Raw genomic sequence first — 24,093 nt, 5'->3', positions numbered from 1 at the left:
TATATATATATATATATATATATATATATATATATATATATATATATATATATATATATATATATATATATATAATAATTTGCCTTAATTAATTTCAGTCTTTAGCTCTGGCCCCTCTTCTTATTCTCATGGAATGTGTGTTTATGTATGAATCCTCTTTCAGGCTCTCTCGCCAGCTCCATCTTTGATCCTTTCAGTGCTCTAGTGGGTGCTTCAGGTGGTGTTTATGCCCTCATGGGAGGTTACTTCATGAATGCTGTGGTGGTGAGTAGATTTTAATATTATTGGGATACAATTTAAAAAATGCAATTCAGATAATATAGTCAAGTTCCAAATGAAAAAAGTTTTCTTTTTCCTCTAGAATTTCAGGGAGATGATGCCACTTCTGGGAGTGTTTCGCATCCTAGTAATTGTTCTGATTGGTGCGCCCATTTCCACTTTCCATTCATGACATCTGACATCTTTTTGATATCTACTATTAATATTTGGAAAAACTAAGCACTGTGTCCAGACCTATTTACTGGAAAATAAAATTGTATAATTTTTTTTCAGTTGGAACAGATGTTGGATTTGCTATTTACAGAAGATTCATTACCCACGAGGTTGGCATGAAGGTGAGACAATTTTGAGACCATAGTAGAATCGTAAACCATATTGAACAGGTATTTATACCTGAATACCTAGTTACCATACCATGGAATACCTTAGACTACACTCTTAAAAATAAAGGTGCTTCACGATGCCATAGAAGAACCTTTTTGTCTAAATGGTTCCATAAAGAACCTTTAACATCTGAAGAACCTTTCTGTTTCACAAAAGGTTCTTTGTGGCGAAATAAGGTTCTTCAGATTATAAAAAGGTAAGAAAGAGATGGTTCTTTAAAGAACCTTTGACTAAATGGTTCTTTGTGGAACCAAAAATGGTTCTTCTATGGCATCGCTTGAAGAACCTTTTGAAGCACCTTTATTTTTAAGAGTGTAAGATAATAGTCTTGTTAATATACTAGAATGGTCCCTCATATTTGGCTTTTTTTGTTAGGTCTCTTTTGTGGCTCATATTGCCGGTGGGGTAGCAGGCATGACCATTGGTTATGTGTTTTTCACCAACTACAATAAAGAGCTCCTGAAGGATCCACGCTTCTGGATGTGCATTGTGGGATACGTCGCCGCCTTCTTTTTTGCTGTCATTTTCAACATCTTCTTGTCCCCAGCACCTGCATGAGGAGGATGTGTGTGTTAAAGTCATGCATCAGTTCACAACGGACAATCATAGCTTTTTAAAAGGAGCAGGTCTCAGGTCAATATGCCAGAATATCCTGTTGGTCTTTAAAGACTTTTAAGGTCGCATGCTAATACACTATATATACATATCTAAAGGAAAAAAATGTAATTTTTGGATAGATTTGTAAAATTCTTTCATTTATATCCAAATATTAATTTGGTTTTGCATAAACACTTACTCATTATAGTTTCTCGGGAACAAAGAAAAGTTTAATATTTTATTATATATATATATATATATATATATATATATATATATTGACCTGTAATCAAAAGGAAATGTCATTTCAATGCTAATGATATGCATCTACAGTTACTTTGAATATTTATAATTGATGATCAAATCATTAAGATTCAGAAATGGGTTTAAGGCTGGAAATGTGGTTGCAATTTGGAGAATCGAGTCACTTTTAATGATATTGTACAACACTTTAAAACCATATGGGTCTGTTTCATTTAGTAGTATTTATGTGTTTTACATATAGTTGTTTTATGAACTGGTTAATGAATTTGGATGTGAAATAAATGCTGTGCTATGTTGAACCAAGGTGAAGTGAGTTTACAACGGAAAGCATCCCACAACAAATGCTGTCCCTCTGCTCCCTCTGTTCTAATTAGCTGATGGTAGTTCTCCAAACAGAGCATCGATTGCTGCCCAATATAGATACAGTGTTCTTGCCAGTCTAAACACAACATTGCAGGTATTTTCAGTTCACAAAAATAAATTTGAACTGTTTTCATTACAAATGTGAGCTATTATGATGGCAGTTTAGTGTTCACTGAGGTCCTTCATATTTATATGGCGTGTTTGCTGCAGGGGAAGCTTGTTAAAATGACTTACAAACCCCACTAACAAACTCCAGCCACATGGCATAAAATAGTTCACGGATCGTTCAAGCATTGTCGTGAAGTGATCATATTATATACTACTACTAGTCCTCATCCTTGCTGCATAATAAACTCAATATCTGTGTGCCATTGAGTATTCAGTGGATGTTTACAGGGTTGTGTTCTTTCCCCACTGCTCTTCTCCTTGTACACCAATGACTGCACCTCTAAAGACACCTCTGTCAAGCTCCTGAATTTTGCAGACGACACCACACTCATCTAGAGACTTCTTTCAAAATCATTACAAAATCGTACAGACCTCAAACTTCGGAAAGGTATCGCATATATTTAGCTTTTATGCAATATGGTCATATTGTTCTTGCTGACCCCATCTACAATGGATGTGTTGACATATAATGATATATAAGTGGTGTGCGCTTAAATCTTAATTTAAGTTTAGGAGCAGACTAGAATGGTGTTTCAACATGTTCTTTTTTTAATTATTATTATTAATATGATCATGGAAGGTCATAAAATAGTTAAATTTTAATCTGAGAGCACATCAGGGAGCATAAAATACATCCAAGCCAACCTAATATGCTTCTCTTTTTAAAATACCAAAGCTTTAATTTAGTTATTCATTAAAATCATGCCTGTATGAATCAGATTGTGTAATGAAGAGGCTCACTCACTACGTTAAATAGGGCTTGCCTGATATGCCCCTAAATAGATGTCGCAGGATGAATCCAACCAACAGCGTATACTTAGTGAGCGTAATGGGACTGCACCATCGATTTCTTTTAAATGGAATAAAATATCACCACAGCTAGCAGAGACAACTTAATTACATTGGACTGGACCCAGCAGAGTATGAAATCGGACATGACCGATTGATTGCTTCCCGAAGTATTGACTACAAAAAGTAGTGCCAACACGTGGCCAAGTGCCATTAGAAAGCGTTGCGCTTAGCTGTGAACAATTTCATGGAATAAACAATAATTATCAGCCTTTTGCTATTTTATTCAACATTTCACTAATAAAACAAGTCATTGTTTTGGTTTAATGTGCTGCTTCTCCATTTCTCTGTACAAAACGTGGAAATCCACTAGTAGACGCGCGCGTGCGTTTAGCTCAGGCTTGCGCTTACAGTTGAGCTATTTTTGCAACTCAGCAGGAAACGGGTAACGGGTAACGGGTGTTAACTAGCAATCAAACATGCAAGACCGTATACTGCGATTAAGAGCGGGTGCATAAGAGCACGAACATACTGACATACAGAAGCAATGCGCTTGCCAACAGACCCGTGCGTATTCGGAAACCTCCTTTTGGTGCCAACAGAGAGAAAAGAAGGGGTCACAAAAGTTCAGGTGATATGCTGCGTCAGATGTGCGCGGGGATTTCAAGCACCGGCAGTCTGCGCATACTGCTGTAAGGTACATAGCATCGGTTACCGTATTGATTTCTCCTGCATGACTATAAGTTGGCACCAATAAGACCTGCTTGTTTTGCGTTTAGTCGAAACGTTTAACGATGACCAGTATGGCATGAGTCTAGCTTTTTGCACTTAAAAGGTAGGCGTTGGAGTAGCTTTCGAGTTAAATTTCTCCTTGTTTGTTTAAGGTATGTTGGTGTTTTACAGTTTAACTATGATTAATTTTAACAACAAGATGCTTAGAACGTCGACACAGCAATGCACTGATTGATTGTATTTTGTTGCACTGCATGTTTTTTTTTTTTTTACTATTTAATAATTTGAATAGTATTAAGACTGCTCTAATTATACCGGATATCAATTAAAAAGTTTGTAATTATATAATTGAAAAAAAAAAGTTTTTTTTAGATTGTTAAATTCAGGTCTAAATTTTAAAAATTTGTTAAAGATAAAAGTAAAAATATATTATTATTATTATTATAAGCTTTCTGCATTTTCACTCTTTTCAAACTGTAAATATATAATAAAAAAAGAATAATTATACCATACACCTGGGACCATTTGTAAACATTTACAAAATCTTTCATTGAAAAAACTCATTTTGATCTATACCATTACTCTGAATTTTGTTGGGGTGATTTAAGTGTTTATGAATGAGTTTTACCATACACCTTACTACTTTTATGCGTGTGATGGAGACTTTGTGTTCTTGCATCAGTAGTTTCAGTCTCGCATTCAATTTTTGTGTCTATTTCTTATGTTATTTCTTCCTAGTTTTGAAATAAGTCTCCAATGGTTTATGCATTTATATAAATATATTAGGTTGCAAGATGTTCATATTTGCTCTGGGAAAATGTCAGTTTAAAATAAAAGTCACAATAATGATGAAAGACGTATGCTGTAAAATCATTTAATAGTCTGGTACTTTTTTTTCAATGCATGTTAATATTAAAATATTTGGACATTTTTAAATTATTTTCTTTTTGGAGGTTTTCGGATACAATTGAAAGACAACTAACAAACACAAAATATATAGAAGGGACATTAAATTAGATTGCATATGGTGACACACTGTTAGCTAAAGGTATTATGAAATACAAACATAAATGTTTCTATTTTAGGGTTTGATGGTATGTAGAATTGCAATGGCAAATCAAGTCTCTTAAGTTTAAAAAGAATGAGGTTTATTGAAAGTTTTGGTCTGTCTTTGAGTTAAAATAGTTTTATTTTGCTTTAGTCTGTGAAATGAGTAAGACAATTTCTGTTTGGATATAGCTAGTGTAGTCAAGTCTTCAAGTAATGCTACTTTAGGACACATTCCGACCAAAAGTGTTGAACGTGTTGGCAGAGCTCCAGTCCATTTTCATGATTCTTGCTCCTTAATCCCTCTCTTAACAGACACAAAAATGCCAGAGTAAATATGGGAGACTGGAACTTTCTTGGTGGGATTTTGGAAGAGGTGCATATCCACTCCACCATTGTGGGGAAGATTTGGCTGACCATCCTCTTCATCTTCCGCATGCTGGTGCTTGGGGTGGCAGCGGAGGATGTGTGGAATGATGAACAGGCTGACTTTATCTGCAACACCGAGCAGCCTGGTTGCCGCAATGTGTGCTATGACAAGGCATTTCCCATTTCCCTCATCCGCTACTGGGTGCTGCAGGTCATTTTTGTTTCTTCACCCTCGCTAGTGTACATGGGCCATGCTCTCTACCACCTCCGTGCCCTTGAAAAAGAACGACAGCGCAAAAAATTGGCACTGAGACGTGAACTCGAGACCGTAGATGTAGAGATGGCGGAGATACGACGCAAAATAGAGCGTGAGCTTCGGCAGATTGACCAGGGGAAGCTGAACAAAGCTCCGTTGAGGGGGTCTCTTCTGCGCACCTACGTGGCTCACATACTCACCCGCACGGCCGTAGAGGTGGGTTTCATGACTGGACAATATGTTCTGTATGGGTTTCAACTAAATCCGCTCTACAAATGTGAGCGGGAGCCCTGCCCGAATGCGGTGGATTGCTTTGTATCTCGACCCACTGAAAAAAGCGTCTTCATGGTGTTCATGCAATGCATAGCTGCCATCTCATTGTTTCTCAACATCCTGGAGATCATGCACCTGGGCTACAAGAAGCTTAAAAAGGTCATCTTGAACTACTACCCACAGCTGAGAGACAATCTCGATGACAGCTACTATCCCAACAAGCTGAAGAAAGATTTGATGGTGCATCAGACATGCATCGGCACCTCCACTGGCCACAAGGCCACCATTACATCTGCAACTTGTGGATACAACCTTCTTCTTGAGAGACCACCTGATGGAACCGCCTACCCTCCTTTGATCAACCCATCCTCTGCTTTCTTGCCTGTTCAGGGTGATTTGCCAGCTAAAGATGGTTCTGATGCACCAAAGTACTCGCAGAATAGTCACACGAAGCACAACAGCAATTCCAACAACACCAGCAGTGATACGTGTTCACCTCCTTGCAACTCCGTCACACCGCCGAAACAAGACGAAGGGGAAGATTCTGTCCACCCTCCACCTCTGCTCAAGAAAGGCCAGGATTCTAAGACTTCAGACTCATCGGGCCACACCAGGGAATCTTCTCACACATCATCCGGCATGGGAAAGAAGCCATGGAAGGTCAGTGCACCCTGGAACTGCTCAACGGTTGTAGAAGGTAATGGATCTGACATGGATTCCCTGGAAGGAGCTAAGGCCCGCTGTCCTTACGCCGCTGTGCGGGCGCGTACTTCATCCAGGTCTGATTCCAAAATGAGCAGGCCCACCTCTCCTGATTCAATAGAAGAATCTAGCTCTGAGTCACGGCATAGTCCACGAGCATCACCAAGCCATCGCGCCTCATTGGCCAGCAGTTCCAGTAGCAGACGAGCAGCTCCGACAGACTTACAGATATGAGAAAACTTCATTATATACAGTACATTCACTATTGATGGTAGCCATGTCATTTGTACAGTTATATAGTGATGGAAAAGGACCAGAGTGACTGTAAAATGACTCTAATCTCAGACTAAAGTTTTATATTCAACTTTTTAATCCTTAATGGATTGTTTATGCTCTCTTTTTACATACATATCAATTTAGCAGGACACACTGAAAGTATATTGAATTAACAATAGTAGTATGACTACACTAGAGAGATTTTACGTTTGATTATGTATGCCTTGTTCTCACCTGGACACCTTGTTCTCTTTTTGAGTGCTTCCTGCATCAGAAGTCAAAATGATGTAATGGTAAAAAAATTAAATTTAAATTAAAATACATTGTGCTTTAATAGAGCAAACAGCCATTTGAAATTTGTTATTATTTTAACAACACAGTCCAGTGAATTATACAGCTCAAAACCAGACTATTTTAAGTGCTAACAGCACAATCTACTGGAATAAAGCCTATAGATATGTATTTTGAGTCCTCACACACAAAATATACTTTATACTACGACTTGCGATATTACTAGAAATGAAATGCTGCTCTAGTTTTAGTGTTAGGAACTAGATCGGTTGTACTTCCTTGCTGTTTTAGAAAAAGAAAGCATGGTTGAATAACAAAACAAACAAAACACAATCCATCTGTCTTCCAAACAGTTGTTCAGATGAACCTGTTTCTTCAGACAGCTCTACATTCCTATTCAACTTTTGAATGGAAAGCTTTTGCTATTATCATTTCAAGAAGTCTTAATTAAGATCCAATCCTTTATACTTTATTTGGTGGTGTCCTAACCACAAAAATATTGTCTTCCCAACACTACGTTGATCAAATGTACCTTTTAAATTGATATTTTATCAATTTAATTGACCTGTGCTGCTAAAAACTGAACTAAAGTGCAACAGTTTTGTAACCCGACTGAGTCTTCAGTACATCTGTGCATATGCATTAGTAAAACAATAAGAACATTGGCTTTAGTCTGCCATGTGACACATTGGTCAGTCAATGTTGTTATTGTCTGAAGACCTAACCTTTAATCAGCCTGTCGTTTAACTGGTACACATATGAATTATGTGTGGCATAACTTTCATTATTACATTGAACAACATTAAAGCTTTTGAAAATCTAAAAATAGTTGTCCAAATTAAATTGCTGTCTTGATGTCATATGAACATATTTACATGGTAAATAGATATGACCAGAGCATAACAAATTACCAGCGGTGTTAATTCCAGTTTACCCATCTGAAAGATGTCTGTGGTATGTCATAACATGTACAACTAACATATTGGCATGCATAATGTTAAAATGGTATATTAACCAATGTATTAAATAATAAATATAGTTAAACAAATAAATAAATATGTTATTGTTTGCAACTTTCTCTTTGGTGTCTGACATTGATCAAGCCAACAATTTTAACATTGTAGTTTTCCCACTAGTTACTTATTTATTCACTTATTTGTTATTTTTATTTGCCTTATTTTTTTTAAAGAAAGGGCATACAGGTTGTTTCATATCCAAAAAGCAAAATGTAGGCTATGTGCCACTTAGCTTGGAAAATGGGATTTAACGAACATTTATAAACGAACATTCATAAACAACATTTAACATTTACCAACAAATCTTTATCAGCATTTCAAGATAAGAAATACCGTTTCAGGTGACAGGTCGGAAAAAAACACCCATTCACACAAATCTGTTTGTCAGGTGACCATCAGGCACATGACTTGCAACGATCCCACCCACATTTGAATAGCTTAGTAGAGTGACACTTTATTTATCCAATCAGCATTCGAGTTACCGGGCGGCCACCCAATTATACTCGAGTGTCGATTTTAAGTGGGCGTTTCACCCAGAAGGGGAAACACAAGAGACTGAAGATTTAAAGGAGAATCCATAAGAAGTTTGCTCTCATGTATTTATACGATAACGAGGTTTTACGTTTGTTCGCCAAGCATTAATATCGTGCTGGTTGGATTACTAAAAATCGGCCAGGTTATATTTTAGAGGGGTTGGGGCGGGGGTTAACATGTCGATCCAGTACGAGGCACCGCTGGCGGACAGCTACGGGGTGGCGGACTCGTTTCCCAAAGATTTCGGATATGGAGAAGAAGAAGGGGACATTGAGGACAGTCCCACTTCCTCCGACAGCAAACCGAGAATCCTGTTGATGGGATTGAGGAGGAGCGGAAAGTCCTCTATCCAGAAGGTAGGAGGAAGAGATGATATTTAGAGCGTCTAGGTTGTCGTTTCCATATGGTCGTTCCCCTGCTGACTTCTTAGCCGAGCGAGTTAGAACCGGGTCAGAGCCGCTCCGGGCTGCTGCCTAGCTGTCACTGGGCACGGGCAAGAGCACCACTCAGAGCCCTTACAACCAAGCAGCGGTGGAGTTTATGGAGTTGGATGACATGCAGACCAAAATACATCACACTCATTCAGTTGACTAAGAAGGATACATGTAGCATTATGTGCGTGCCATGTTAATATTGTGATAACTCACCCGGCTTTGATGTGGCACGTGATTTCTTCATTACAAAACCTGAAATGCTTATTCATATATTCATCCTTCACCACACCATCTCAATACAGATTATGTAGATCATACGTACAGAAATAGGTGACTAAGACACTTTTCTGACATTTGGAAGTAGTTATAATTCTTGAGGACGATCAGTTTTCTTTTACTGTCTTTGCGCATCTTTATAAACAGGGTATTCATTTCGTATAAATTGCGTTAAGTGCATCTCGCATGTATTACTTGTGTTGGTCTAGGAAATATAGCCATTATAGATGCACTTAGTAGGCCTAATATTTGCTAATAAAAAAAACGTACAAAAAGTAGTGAACAGCGCTTTTGACAGATTATTAAAATCCTGAGCATTCACATGGGATGCAAACTACACAGTCTACTAGAAAATGCTGTTTTATTGTACATGGAGCGGGTCGCCCCCTCTTGGGCGCTGCCATGGGGATGTCACATGACCTACTGTGTCACGTAATTGATTGAGATTCTACTACTGATAATAACAATAGTAATATTATGTTTGTCTGATATAGCGTTTTAATGAAAACATAAATATAAAAGTACCAAACAGTATAGCAAGAAACACCATACAAACAAGCAGTTCCTGTCGGTGTCTGTAGTCATGACTCCCCGCAGTTTCCTCGCCATCAGTTGAAGATAAATGCTGCATCATCAAGCACTGAACACGAACACATGACAGTCATAACTGCTGTACCGTGAAACTTCCTTGACGTACCACTTGATCACAGTAAAAAAAAAAACTAAAAAAGTGTGTAAGCAATGTGTTGTTGTTGTTGTTATTTTTCTGTCAAAGTGACATTAGTGTCTATTTGGCAACAGATGAAGTAAGCACCTTAATTTGTGATTTAACATTTATCACTACTGAAACAACAGAAAACCCTTTCAAAACTTATATAATTGTATAATATTTTTTTTTTTGACTTTTCATCCATAATTTCACATCCATGGTGTCAACATTAAGTCCAAAACCATTGGTACTATTGGGATGATTATTGTCAGCTAAATGTAATAAAAAAACTTACTGAGTGCATCTTTAAAATGCCTATGATTGGCATGCCTATACAATTTAAGAATGTAAAATTTGAAGCCTCTGAGACTTAAGTCTTGCCACCAGTAAGCTCCTCAAAGTCCATGAAGCATGTGACTTGGCTTTTAGTTTGATATCACAACTGTCTGACTTTATTAATCTCCCACCGGAGGTGAAACTGGGCACTTTGAGAATGCTTTTTAATGTGTCAAATGTCTTTGCCTTATTAGGTGGTGTTTCATAAGATGTCCCCCAATGAGACCCTGTTTCTGGAGAGCACCAACAAGATCTATAAAGATGACATCTCCAGCAGCTCCTTTGTCAACTTCCAGATCTGGGACTTCCCTGGACAAGTGGACTTTTTTGATCCAACCTTTGACTACGAGATGATTTTCAGAGGAACTGGGGCCTTGATATTTGTCATCGATGCACAGGTGCAACAAGAAATTCAAATCTTTGACACTAATTAGTGTGCCCACCCAAACGACATAGTGATGTAGTTCTGTCAGTAATTCGAGACTGCTGGATTCTTTTGTGAAACGTTATAATTATAAATACTGACCAGCTTTGTCTTATTCATTGGTGGAATATGTAAAGTTTTAAGCAGATTCAGCTGGGTTTATCAGTATCTGTTTGTTTATATGATATTTCAAAAAGAAAGTCATTGTTATTAGGCTAATTAATCAATAAAATTGTCATTAAAAAGGAACTATTTTTTTATTTTTGTAGTATGGAAAAACAAATATTATGGAACTCAATGGGGACCAGAAACTATTTGTTTAACCACATTCTTCTAATATCTTCATTTTTGGGTGAACTGTCCCTTTAATGGTTGTAAATAGTTGGTTTATTTAAATCTTGGCATGGAGTTCAGAAATTCTGGTTTTATTTAATTGAATGTTGTTTGTCATTGAGGCTTAGCTTATTGGATCACATTGGCCTAAAGTAAAAATAGGTACAAGATTGACTTTGTGTTTCTGCTGATACAGGGCAGTTCGTGCTGTTTTGTCTCAGCCCTTCAGTCTTACTTCTAGCTGAAAGTTATTTAAAGTATGGTCGATTAGATTGCAGATTTGTAAACCCTTTTACCAGTTGAAGTCTCAACTACAGCAGTGTGTGATATCACACACACACACACACAAACAAACAAACAAACAAGAAGAGCTGTTAAATTTCTGCTATTTGAAGAAATATTCTTGCATCATTTATGTGTATAGTTATGTTTTATAAATTTGTTAAAGGGGTCATATGATGCTTTTTTTAAAGATCATTATTTGGTGTAACAGAATATGTTGACATGCTTTAATGTTCAAAAAACACATTATTTTTCAAATACTGTACATTATTGTAGGTCCTCTATGCCCCGCTTCTCTCAAACGCTTTGTTTTCTACAAAGTCCCTCCTTCCGACAAGCGCAGTCTGCTCTGATTGGCCAGCTGACCCAGTGCATTGTGATTGGCCGAACACCGCAAGCACTCGTCGGAAATGTAACGCCCCTTACCATAATCGCGAGCTTCATCTTTCAAAATAAATGTAAAGACACTGACAGAGCCCGAAAGGGGAACAGACAGTCACGTGACAGACACAGTGATGAAGCTGGGATGTGTTTGCAGTACACAAGCCACGGTTAAGACAGCTGACTCCACTGTGATGTGACCCTGTCTCTCTCGCTCTCTCTCTCTCTCTCACACACACACACACACACACACACGTGTGCACACACACACATGATGCGCAAAACTCCGCATTTGAACAGTCAATAGCAAATACTTAAACCAATAACAAAACGGTAGCTGATTCAGAAGTGCCAGATTGTCATAGCAAAGTCAGAATTACCTCCTCTCATAGATTCACGAAACGGTCGTCCATAAAATGCATTGCTGTTCTGTTGTAAGTAATCTTAAAGATTCCTAAATGCATCTACTTTCGGAAGGCCAAATAAAGTGCTTTTGCTTTCACCTAGAAACACACAGTGTCTCCCTGACATGGCTGCATCAACACTAACTGCGCTTACTGAAACCACGCCTTCTTTCTTTGCGTGCACATTTGGCCGCATTATGCTAATATTTCCACATAGTGAGGTAGATATGTGGGGGCGTGTTAGAACGAGCCATTTTAGGGGGGCGTGGCAGAGTCTTAACTTTGATAAAGAATATCTCTTTGGATTTGAGACTTTAGTCTTTGCAAATTTACAGATCTTCTTTATGCACCAAGAGTTTGTAACACTCCAAAGAGAAAGGAAAACTTGAAATCGCATCATATGACCCCTTTAAATTGCAATTTACAATTTGTTTGGTAACCTCAAGTACAGCATTTTCTCTAAACCTGGCCAACCTCTACATTGTACATTGGCAAATCATACCATCTTGCATTCTTCCTCTGTATCACAGGATGACTATGTGGAGGCCCTTGGTCGACTCCACCTAACAGTATCACGCGCCTACAGGGTCAACCCAGAGATCAACTTTGAAGTGTTCATCCATAAAGTAGACGGCTTGTCTGATGACCATAAGATTGAGACCCAGCGGGATATACACCAGAGGGCTAACGATGACCTGGCAGACGCCAGTTTAGAGAAACTACATCTCAGGTAAACATTTGCATTTTTATTTTCGAATGCTGTTTATTGATTGAAATACTTCTTGGCCCATAATATGTATTACTATTTATGCGATTTGAGAAGATAGAACAGAAATCCTGCTCTGATGTAGATGTGTAGTGATTAAAAAAAAAATTATTATAATTGGTATTTTTTTAATGTTATGTTCTTAATGATATTTAGAACAGCTAATTAATTTGTGAATATGAGGAAAATTCATTTCTGAAGTCTGATTGATATTTGTCTCTGGGTTTGTCTATTTTACATCACTAAAAGCAGAGAAACTGTGTTAAATCAGAGCCACTCTTTTGTTGACTTGATAATGGATTGATGTCAAAAAGTGGTTCTCTAAGGAAATGGTGATATTAGTGTTTTTCATGAGCTCTGTGTTAAATCTCAGCAATTATAGACATTTGCAAAATTAATTTGGTCAGATTTTAAATAGAGTGCCACTTATGGCTGAATCCGATTACATGTTTTTTTCTGCTTTCTTCACTAATGCATTAGAATCTCCTGGTACTTTTTACCAAATGTAAAGATGAATATGCAGCTCTCAAATCTCTGATCTAGGAGTGTGTGTGTGCTCAATGGTGCATTATCTGAAAATATTTGCATTTACATTTGCATTATTTGTCTGTATCAATCTAGCTATGGCGTCTTTGATCACCTCAAATAAATATTTTTTGTTACATATAAAAGTGTGAAACCTTTTTAAACGTTTTAGTTGTCCGAAAGGTTGAAAAAGTGAAAAAGCATAATTTCTGGTTGCTGTTTAGGTTACTATAGTTTTTGGGAACCAATATGAATATTTGGATTTTAGCATCTTGTGCCCAGCCTTTCTATGTATTAACGCTTACACAAATGCATTATTTACGTGCTGAAGCCTTAAAAGCCAGCAGCTTGTTTTCCTTCAGCTCTGTTCAGTACAGCAGTATGAGTGTATGGTTCAAGGAGGCTTGAGTGGTCAGTGCCTCGTGGACAACAGCAAGCGTGAATTTCATGAATACTTGGCATGTTCTGCATACTGTGATCAGCAGTTTCAGATATCTCTGTGGTTTTCATAGCTAACACAACCCTGGTAATATGAATGAATTGTTTTTTTTAAGTAGGACAGGATAATGTGTGCTGCTGCCTCATTTATTCAGAATTAACCTTAATAATATAATCCTCAAATGAATGTGAATATTAGAATTACTCGCACTGCAGTTTCTCAGTTTTGTCATCTTTCATAATTGGCACCAACTGTCATTTCATACAAGTTGCTCATTATATTTGCACATTAGACCAGTTCGATATTAGAGGATATTTTATTATGTTAAAGGCTGCTGTCAAACACTGCAGAGCCTTTATGCCACTTTTGTTCTGCCAGATTTTGGTTTCCTTTTTTTGGTCTTTGTAACATTTCTGTTCATTGGGCAGCAGATCTGTTTACACTGCAGTGTTTGTCTCCCAAATGTGTAGTCTATAACACTGTTTTTACATGAATACCCTACTAAGATGGGCAGTTTGATCAAGAAGTGCATTGAACTGTTTGCCACTCACACATATCCATGTGATATTGCAGTTGTCAGGAGTGAGTGTTTAGTCCTGAGAAACGTTTCTTTAGCTACCCTGCAATTTGGTTTGAATAGTTTTACTGTTTACACGTGTGCAACAAGGTTTGATCTGTGCCAGATAATGGAAGAAAAAAAAACTTAATTGGTTCACTGTGTAAATGTGGCCATAATGACACCCGAAAAAAAAAAGAAAAGCATTATGTGCTGTTTGGACCACCGTGCTAATAACGGGTAAAATAAGAATTAGGTGTATGAGCTGTACCAAATCTCTTAGATATGTCTAATCGAATGCCTTTATTTCTGTCCTCTATAGTTTCTATTTGACTAGTATATATGATCACTCCATCTTTGAGGCCTTCAGTAAAGTTGTCCAGAAGCTCATCCCTCAGCTTCCCACGCTGGAGAACCTTCTCAACATCTTTATATCTGTATGTGTCTCTACCTCAAGACTCTTAACGCTTCTAGATAGGCCATGCTGTTTAAATGATATTTGCACCTTAATAAAGTTCCATTTCCTCTTTGGTCACTCCATTATTGTCATTATGAAGAATATACTGTATAGTGTTGTTGTTGTTGCTGTAGTGGAAATGGCTTATTCATTTTCCATCTCTGATTCAGTCATGCTCATGCACGTTTTATTATCCTCTCTATGCTGTAAGATCTCATATCAAACCCTGCAGGGCATTATGCAACGTGTGTATTTTGCTCAAATGACTCGAAAAAAGATTCGGGTCCGAGTCGGTAAAATGATCCGAACTTCACATCACTTGAGCCAAATCTTTTCCAGTTCACACAGTCGGTCTGGATGATTCATTCACATATCGGATCGGAATGATCCGGTTTTAGTTCAATCTACTGCCTCCAGAGCAGCCACAGACGTAGTGTGGAAGATTAACAATTAATAAATAAAATAACAGCTTAAATATCTGACATTTTGACAGAAAAAGCTATCTCAGAAATTGGGAATATAGCAAGCGACTTAAGCACCACTACTACTACAATATTTTTCTGATATTTTTATATAGCCTACTATTTTGTCAAGTCTGGAGCGACATGAGGGTGAGTGAGTAAATGACAGTTGATTTTTGCTTAAACTGTAGGCTACCTTTAGTGCTATGCTCATGATTAAGACAATCCATCAATTAAAGAGCTCGATTAATGGTGTATCATAACAGTTTTAAGTGAACTAAAGAACAGGTTAGCCTCGTTTCATTCTAAACGGATTTTTTTAACTTTCCCACTTTTTTTGACAGTTGGGGGCGCCAGAGTACTTCAATTAAATTGTCCCAACTAAAACACATGGGCTGAATTGGGAATATCATACTATCTCACATTACTCTTACCACTACCACAACTTTATATGGCAGAAATAGCAATAGGCTATATGCTGTGCTGGTGCTGAGGTACTCATTTATACCTCAAGTTAAACATCCTTTATATTTTGTTTCCTACATTTTTGGTCCTTATGAAAAAGTACTAAAACGCCTCGTTAAACATATAAGCCAACAATGTAAATAGCAGTCTAATGATAATTTAGGTGATCTTTCTATTTTTCTGAGTGTTGAAGCTTAATTCAGTTTTATGAGAAGGCTAACACTATTGGCTATGGCACATTACTCGAGCACTCTTGTTAAATACGACCTTGAATAACGCAGTAATTTCACAAGAAGCCATTAAAAGCAGATACGCCTCGCAGCTATTGTCACGACTCATTACGAGACCTCCACATCTACGCAATTTACTGGCAATAAAACACTGACAGCATTTCTGTCCGCTTCATTAAGCTTCTAATTTCTTGTAAACATGTTGCATTAATCCTTTAAATGGCTACTGGCCTGGCCACTTTAGAATTTTTGGTCAAAACAAGAAACTCCTCATGCAGCTCGTAGGTGAATAATTAAACAATTCTGGTTAATTAAGAGTCAGGTTTAGATGTAAGGAATTTTATGTGCATCAAAATAATGATAAAAAAGGAAATGTATCCACCATATTTTTTTATAGGCTACAACAAATAGAAACAAGCATTAAGAGTAAGGGATGCCTTGTTAATTTACAACAATAACCACAATTTCCTCCAAAGGACAATTGGGCCTAATTACTTTACAGTTTATGGTTTTATTAAAGCAATATCACATGTACAATTGTTCTGAAGTACTGAATATAAGCATAATATGTATAATATAATTATGTTTAAGTTGTTATTTACTTATAATCTTAATGTCTGGATTAGCTCATTAAGTCAGACATTGTTACTTGTCTCACTGTATATCTAATTATTTTGAATTATATTATAATGTATTAACTTTGTATAGCTATGTTGTACAGGTGCATCTCAATAAATTAGAATGTCATGGAAAAGTTCATTTATTTCAGTAATTCAACTCAAATTGTGAAACTCGTGTATTAAATAAATTCAATGCACACAGACTGAAGTAGTTTAAGTCTTTGGTTCTTTTAATTGGGATGATTTTGGCTCACATTTAACAAAAACCCATTACTACAATTTTTATTATTAGGCTACTGTAATACCATAATACATTAATATGGGTTGCCGTCAAAAAAAAGAGGCTTTTAGAATTGATCAGTTCTGTCCTTTTTAAAATTATTTTTTATTCCAATGTTGTATTGTACCAAGTTAACACAGTTGTTAAACTGCCAACTGTAGTTAGCCTACCATTGTAAATTTTTGTATAGTTATTTTTTCATAGAAGGTCAAAGTTGATTTGTTAATATCTTTGAAAGCACTGTAATATTCAGAAAATATAAATGTTAAATGTATAAGCAATAAATATTGTCAATAAAACGTGTCTGAAGCACATCACTTGGTAATGCCGTTTTCTGTCCACTAGATGTCGCCAATGCTTATGAATTAGACCTGAATGACTGTGTTTCTCTCTCTCTTTGCCTAGTTATTGTTTGTCTTGTCTCTCTTACCCTTTCGGTGGCGACCAACATGCTAATGAAATGTTAACATCACGCACTTGTACAATGAGCGCGAAACCAACATGATGTACAACTGTAATTTGGCTGAATAGCAGTGGCTGAAATTGCTTTACTTTATCAAAACTGACGCGGCTGCACACCCCCCTTCTCTCCTAGACGTTAATGACCAAACTTGGCTAATAATTGGGAACTCTTACCGCTCCACACCTCTTCCCAACTGCAGTGTTGACGTGATTGTGCTACAGTCCTCACACCAAAGTGTCTGGAACTTTTCTGATGGCTAGGTCTGATGTTATGCTAAGTTTAGAAAGTGCCACACTGGAGTGGATAGACATTTGATAGACATTTGTCAGCTGCGCATTCCCTTTTATCTTGTGCCACTGTAGGTGTGCATTCTGAAGCAGATGAAACGAGGCTCGGTTCTTGCTAAACAAAGCGACGTGACTTGAGGAAACCGCTCCGGTTGCCATTTCACCAGGTGCTGGTTATTTTTTACATCAAGACAGTGCTGTCTGGCAGCTCCACGATCCGAGCGAGATGTCCTGTGAGGAGAGATCTGTCTTACAGGAGCAGCGCTCTGATTGTGAATTAGGGACCTGATCTGCTGGCCTGTCCTACCCTGGTATGGATCAGAGGGAAGCAGTAGTCATACCTCAGCACTGTCAGGGCCCTCTTTTATTAGAGTGCTGCTTTGCCAACAAAATCCAACACCAGACAGCCTCTAGTCATGACAGTAGGAATGGGGGGAGGGAAAAAATGGGAAGTAAGGAGCGAGACAGGAGCGCCGGTCAGATCCTGAATTTTTTTGTGTTGGGCCATCAGAGCGTGTCGAGCTGGGGCAGTCAGCCAGCAGCTGGCTAATGGGCAGCACTGGGTCGACTGTGACTAAAGGAACAGCGACAGATGCCATTATCTCAGCCTTGTGCAGATACGCTGTCCCGGACAGCTCAGCCCAGTGCTGAAGTTGCATGTGAGCGCTTGTTTAAACTTAATGGAACACGATGGATCGGGTAATCGCTGGCTCTAGGATAGCCCGTTCCTCTTTCGCCTGTCCGAGGTTATGCACACACACATGAGACACGTCGCTCAGCTCGCCTGTTCCTCATTGCCTATTCACAGGCATCATGAAAAACATATTGCCGGCCTTCCGCCCTCATCAGGCTCGGGTTTAAAACATGTTCTTCTCGCATCGCCAGGAATGTTCCGGCGGTTGGGCGAAGAGCGTGCGACCCAGGCTGCGAGAAGGAGTCATTAGGCAACATTTTTTGGAGGTATAACAAATTTGATCCGTGCTCGCTTTGGTGCAGTGATGTGGGGCAGCTATATGGCTGTTGACAGTGGATTGGCACCCATCAAGTCATTTGCTGGAGTCTTCAGTCAGACGTGAAGCTGCCGAGACTAACCAGAAAGGGGGAGAACTGGCATATGCATTTGAATGTGGTTCTTGCCTTTTTTCTCCCTCAACTTTCTCTTCCTCCATAGGTAGTGGCAGATGAAGTGACCATGCTGTTCTTTCCCAAGTCTGCCTGTCACTCCGACCAACTGTCTCTGTCTTCCTTCTTTCTCTTGTCGCTTTTGGTGTCTTGTAGGTTTATCCTGACACTGCTGGACTAATCAAAGACTCCTGAAATCTCTTGTCCTCCAGTCCTTCACCCAAGAGTCCCCTTTCTCTCTCCTGTCCCCCGTTCAGTGTCTCACCTACTCAGTACTCCTGCACTAGTGTGTTGGCAGCCCATACGACACTCTACTGATAATGGTGACATATCACGGACATACAAACCGACAAGATGATCGCTAAGATCTTGGATTCTTATGCATCTTTTACAGATACAATGATAGGTGGTCCAACTCCTACACATTCTCTTACATCTGTTGAGACCAGCGGGTCAAGATTTTACTGGTTAGCATGGTTCCTTGGCTGCTGCTGGTTGATGTCGTCAACATGCGTATTTCTTCATTGATGAAGTTGTTTTTTTGCTAACAACTTATATATCGCTAATATTTCATTATATTTTAGGTAAATGTGTTCTAAGTGGCCAATACTGACAGAGTATGTGCTGCATTTAATGAAGAACAAACTTATAGAAAAAAGGAATGCTCTATGAAGTATACCCTACCATTCAAAGTTTTGGGGTCAGTAAGATTAAAAATAATAATAATAAGTTAATACTTTTATTCAGCAAGGATGCATTAAATTGGTTGAAAGTGACAGCAAAGACATTTATAATGTTACCAAAAAAAATCAATTTGAAATAAGTGCTGTTCTTTTGAGCTGTCTATTCATCAAAGAATCCTATATCAAAGTGTCTACAAAAATATTAAGCAGCACAACTGTTTTTTTTCATTGATAATAATAAGAAATGTTTGTGAGCACCAAATTGGCATATTAGAATGATTTCTGAAGGATCATATGACACTGAAGACTATCCATATTATGAATACTGCGTGTTTTTCTAACATGCTGTGTGTCTTCACATACTGTATAGTACGGAAATAGGCATATTTGAGCGTAGTGGGTGTGGAATTGATTTTTTTTTTTTTTTAGGATATTCTTCCCTCTCTGTTAACTTTCACATAACAGCTCAGGATAGTCACTAGTGAAGGTTTTGAGACTTTGTTTGTTTGTATCATTAGCCAGTCCAGTTTGTGATATTTATGGCTCAGGTGATTGGCCTAAGCAATTCTTTGCCCAAAACTGAGTGTCCTTGAGCAAAGATGGCAGCAAGAAGGTTGTGTATGTCCGAGGAGTCCTGCGGCAGCCTAGCAACTGATATTGAGATGAATAGAAATGCCAGCAGTTCGCTTTCTCCAGGTTTTATAGACCTTCTTGGTTCAGGTTTAAGGTGGAGAGTGATGGAGAATGCTGGCTGCATTTTACTGCATTGTGAAAGTTGAGGACACACATCACTGTGGTAATAAATCCCACAGAAACCACATCTCAGACTGTAACACCTCTCAGACGGTCAGGAACAGCACGGTCACTGCTGGAGCACTCCGCTGATTCCTTGAGTGTCAAAATGTGGCCTACTCAAGCAGCTTCAAATGACACAGCACAATGTTTCTGCTCCCAGCCTGCCTTTAGTGCTCTGCTTTTCACTGGCCTTTGCTAATAACAGTACTGTAGTACACATTTATACTGTTAATCTGATTAAATCAAATCACTACTCACAATTAACGAGCATTGTGTGAGAATAGATGTATTATAATGTGCAATCAGCAAGTATACATAATATACTTTTAATGTGATGCAAGACCTGCAGATTATCGTCATTTTGCGATCAGATTTTTTTAATGTGTAATTGGAGTTAAGAATTCCACAGAGCTGTGGAATAAATTTAGTAAAAAGTATTATAGGAATATTCCGGGTTCAATACAAGCTAAGTTTAGTTGACAACATGTGTGGTGTAATGTTTATGGCAACAAAAAATAATTGTCTTATCCCTTGTTTTCTTTTAAAAAAAGCAAAAATCGAGGTTACTGTGAGGCACATAAAAATCAAGTTCAATCAAGAAAAAAAAAATCAAATTTATTTTATTTATTTTTTTGGAGGATTTTACAGCAACACTTTCATTTGTTCTGTTAAAATTATATATTAAAATATTATATCATATTATATTACAATTGTATCATTTGAGCTGTTAAATCATAATTTTACAGTCATTTCAGTGTTAGTTGGTATTACTTTTTCATGGGGAAGAAGTTGAATATAACTTTACACAGAAAAAGAAAGGTTGCATTTTAGTTTCTTTTCTCTTTTCTTTTAAGAAGTTGAAAGTTGAACTCAAACGTAGATGAGAAGTAGAAAAGGTTTGAAGAGGGCTGGAATCAAACCCACATTCCCAACATGACCGCCACAGCTCAACATGTCAGGACCATGTGCACTAACTGCTAAATCACAGAAACATTGGTGTTACTGTACCTCATGTGCTACTCTTGCTCCAGCGAGCCCATCAGCAGAATTTTATGTATCAGCCCAAAGGTTATAATTGAGCAGCCAGCAAGTGCATGTCAGATCTCTGGCAAACATACCATTTTCATTGATGCTCTTTTTGCTGGATTTAAAAGCGATGACTCCCTCGTTTTTTTTTTTTTGTGCAAGATGGTGTTTGGTGCAACTGTCGGGCTTAAGACCTTCACCAGATGACGGATAGAGAGTGTGAACGACTGTGGAGCAAGAGAAGTGACAGTTGGAGACCTGCTGCTGTGGGCACAGTGTGCGTTTGAGAGTGCTTACATAGCAGTGAAGCTGCAAACTAAGCAAGAGCAAAGGATGGAGGGAATTACAGCAAAGACTGCCTGCACAAATGAAATATACATCATGGAGAACAAGTGATGCAAACAAGATATGCCGTTAGGATAAAAGTATGTATATAAGGAGCGTGTGTTGGAGAAGACATATGAGTCTAAAGCAGATATTGGCACACATTGTGAATGCACTTCCTGCTAGACAGCATTGTAGTTACATCACATGCTTTTTGAGAACTTTTTGAGCTGTTTTCTGCTGTTTCGATCGCACACACTCTTTCTCTTTAAGTCTAGAGTCATGCCGCCCATTCGTTATTTGAGCTTTGGATCTATACCAGTAGATTCCCTCGCAGCAGTTCTCATTTAAATCTTAACCATTGTCCAAGAAACATGAACTGAAAAATATAAAACACAAAAGAGCCATCATTCTCTTTGGGTGAAGGTGATGTCTCAAGGATGCCGAATAAACTTGCTGTTTGATTGTTGTTTTTTTCCCCCTTTTATTTCTCTGATTAAAAAACTTCTTGGATTAACCTTTGATGTCAAGCAAAGTTGTGACCTTGTCTTTCAAAGTTTCCTTGTTTTGGAGCCTTTCCGATGTTTTCTCTTGTCAAGGGCAATCACAGCATTGTGCCAACACCTGTGGTGATGTGGCGGTTTTACTGTGTGAAAACATTTTGTACTAAGAGCAAATCAAACAGGACAAGCACCCCTGGCTATTAGCTTTTAATCCTATGGCATCATTTCTCACTCACTCGCTCTCTCTTTTGTCTTTGTATCTCACTTATTCCTTAGTGTCAGGCCGTACTATTTCTGAAATAAATTGATATTCAAAGTTTTTCTTCAGCTATGTGATATTCAGTGGGTTTTGTGGTTTGTGTCAAAAAGTTAGAAAGTACATGATTCCCCTCAGGTAAAGAACATCACTGGGAATGGGAAATCCATCAATGGGAAAAACGCTTTTTTGTTTTGGTTTCATTCTGAAGTGCCATGACTATTTGTAATGTGTTATAAGTAACAAGGTGTTATTTAAAAATGTACACTATCATACCTCAATTATGTTTTAAATGTATTTTTATGTGCAATACTGTTCAAAAGTTTGCATGAAAAAAATATTCAGCATGTTATACTTTTATTTTCAGTGACAGTGGTTCGTGGGCTGAATTAAACGGTCTGTGTAAACACCATTTTTTGGTATGCAGACATGACCTCTGTGCTGATTTTGCAGTATGAAGACAATTCTATACTATAATAATTCTATTCTATAATATAACAATATTATATTAATTCTATTCAACTCATTTATAGTCATATATTTGCCTTCAGAGAAATAACAGTAATAATAATTTGTGGGAATAGGAGGATGGTTTTTCGGGGTGTAGAGTTGAATTGTGGAGTGTGGTTTCTTTACCGTGTTCAGGAGGAAGAAGTTCATGTTTTAGTATTGGTAAGTGAAATCCACAATTTTTTCCTCTGATGTTTTTTTATATTTTTTTTACCTCTGATTATCTGTTGCTCAATCAAATGTCTGAAACCAACTTTTTGATTTCGTTTGGAACACGAGTGGTCTTTAAATCTTTGTACCGTGTTCAGGAGGAAGAAGTTCATGTTTTAGTATTGGTAAGTGAAATCCACAATTTTTTCCTCTGATTATCTGTTGCTCAATCAAATGTCTGAAACCAACTTTTTGATTTCGTTTGGAACACGAGTGGTCTTTAAATCTTTGGTAGATGGTCAAAGACATCCATGAGAACATTTCACTCTCTTCCTCTCAGAAATGTGTCTTAATGCCTATGATTTCCCCCCCCCCCACAAGTAAGCTGTAATTGGTGTGCAATTTGCTTTTTGGTTCCTCCCGCAATTACATCCATTACTCTTCAAGTCACAATGTCAGAAAAAGGGGAACACAAAATGAAATTCATTATATGCTTATTGCTGGATATGATGGGCTTTTAAGTCAGCCTGGTACATTGTGTACACTTAAAAACTGTGTGCTGCCACCTTGCAGGTGTTACTTCTTTAGTGTATCACAACAGACATAGTTCACTGTTTCTGCTCTCAACTCAGCCGGACAGAATATTTCTCTGACATGCTTCTTTGACATGAAAGAAAACTTATTTAAGCCGTGTTTAATGTAGACTCATTCTTATATGTCAGACAGTTAAATGCTGTTTCCCATTCTTTGTGCAACTGACAGCTGTTTTTGAAGAATATGTTGCTTGTTATGCAGTAATGTCTAATTCAGTGGTTCCCAACCCTGGTCCTGGAGGCACCCCAACACTGCACATTTTGCATGTCTCCTTTCTCTGACACGCCAATTTCAGGTCTTGGAGTCTCTACTAATGAGCTGATGATCTGAATCAGGTGTGTTTGATTAAGGAGACATGCAAAACATGCAGTGTTGGGGTGCCTCCAGGACCAGGATTGGGAACCACTGGTCTAATTTGTCCACTGACGGTCTGCATCTTGGTGGATTTCGGAGACCGTGAGTGGTTGATGTCAGAAAAGATCCTGTTTTCATAACTCATAGCTTCAAAAAATGAACTGAGGATGTGTTGAAGGGTTCTGATAATCTGTGTTTTAAACCTTTTCACTGCAGGGCTAAGAACGGAAGGAGAGAGAAAGAGAGATATATGGATAAAAAAAAGATGCAGAGCAGTGTGAAGGGACAGAGACACACAGGGAATGAGG

The 24,093-nt window shown here is 38.0% G+C and overlaps 3 protein-coding genes across 5 annotated transcripts in view; all 3 read left to right on the top strand.

The window, feature by feature from the left end:
• The window catches only part of LOC107597139 (rhomboid-related protein 2-like), a 7,225-nt gene extending 5,936 nt beyond the window's left edge, over window positions 1-1,289 (top strand). The window contains exons 4-7 of the mRNA XM_016288082.1: window positions 164-264; window positions 362-422; window positions 553-614; window positions 1,039-1,289. Coding sequence (XP_016143568.1) covers window positions 164-264; window positions 362-422; window positions 553-614; window positions 1,039-1,221 — 407 coding nt within the window. The 3' untranslated portion in view covers window positions 1,222-1,289. The remainder of the gene's footprint in view (window positions 1-163; window positions 265-361; window positions 423-552; window positions 615-1,038) is intronic.
• Window positions 1,290-3,268: 1,979 nt separating this feature from the next.
• LOC107597119 (gap junction alpha-9 protein-like) lies at window positions 3,269-6,964 on the top strand. Of its 3 annotated transcripts, none has more exons than XM_016288054.1 (2): window positions 3,269-3,541; window positions 4,939-6,963. In XM_016288054.1, the coding sequence occupies exon 2, from the start codon at window positions 4,961-4,963 to the stop codon at window positions 6,455-6,457; it is 1,497 nt and encodes a 498-aa protein (XP_016143540.1). In that variant the 5' UTR covers window positions 3,269-3,541; window positions 4,939-4,960; the 3' UTR covers window positions 6,458-6,963. The 3 variants fall into 3 exon arrangements, with proteins under 3 accessions (XP_016143540.1, XP_016143542.1, XP_016143541.1); XM_016288056.1 differs by lacking the exon at window positions 3,269-3,541 and adding an exon at window positions 3,561-3,679 and having other exon boundaries at window positions 4,939-6,964; XM_016288055.1 differs by lacking the exon at window positions 3,269-3,541 and adding an exon at window positions 3,677-3,728 and having other exon boundaries at window positions 4,939-6,964.
• Window positions 6,965-8,351: 1,387 nt separating this feature from the next.
• Window positions 8,352-18,119, top strand: LOC107597129 (ras-related GTP-binding protein C-like). Its single transcript, XM_016288074.1, has 5 exons — window positions 8,352-8,696; window positions 10,290-10,493; window positions 12,450-12,649; window positions 14,528-14,907; window positions 17,980-18,119. The coding sequence occupies exons 1-5, from the start codon at window positions 8,517-8,519 to the stop codon at window positions 18,117-18,119; spliced, it is 1,104 nt and encodes a 367-aa protein (XP_016143560.1). The 5' UTR covers window positions 8,352-8,516.
• Window positions 18,120-24,093: the final 5,974 nt, after the last annotated feature.

Source organism: Sinocyclocheilus grahami, unplaced genomic scaffold (genome assembly GCF_001515645.1).
Source record: "Sinocyclocheilus grahami isolate Dianchi unplaced genomic scaffold, SAMN03320097.WGS_v1.1 scaffold228.1, whole genome shotgun sequence".
Classification (NCBI taxonomy): Eukaryota; Metazoa; Chordata; class Actinopteri; order Cypriniformes; family Cyprinidae; genus Sinocyclocheilus; species Sinocyclocheilus grahami.
This window is presented reverse-complemented; position numbering and strand designations above follow the sequence as displayed.

Coding starts and splice junctions, on each gene's coding strand:
- LOC107597119 (XM_016288056.1), top strand. CDS start 4,961: ATGGGAGACTGGAACTTTCTTGGTGGGATTTTGGAAGAGGTGCATATC.
- LOC107597129 (XM_016288074.1), top strand. CDS start 8,517: ATGTCGATCCAGTACGAGGCACCGCTGGCGGACAGCTACGGGGTGGCG. Junction 8,697..10,289: donor GAAAGTCCTCTATCCAGAAG/GTAGGAGGAAGA, acceptor TTGCCTTATTAG/GTGGTGTTTCATAAGATGTC. Junction 12,650..14,527: donor TTAGAGAAACTACATCTCAG/GTAAACATTTGC, acceptor TGTCCTCTATAG/TTTCTATTTGACTAGTATAT.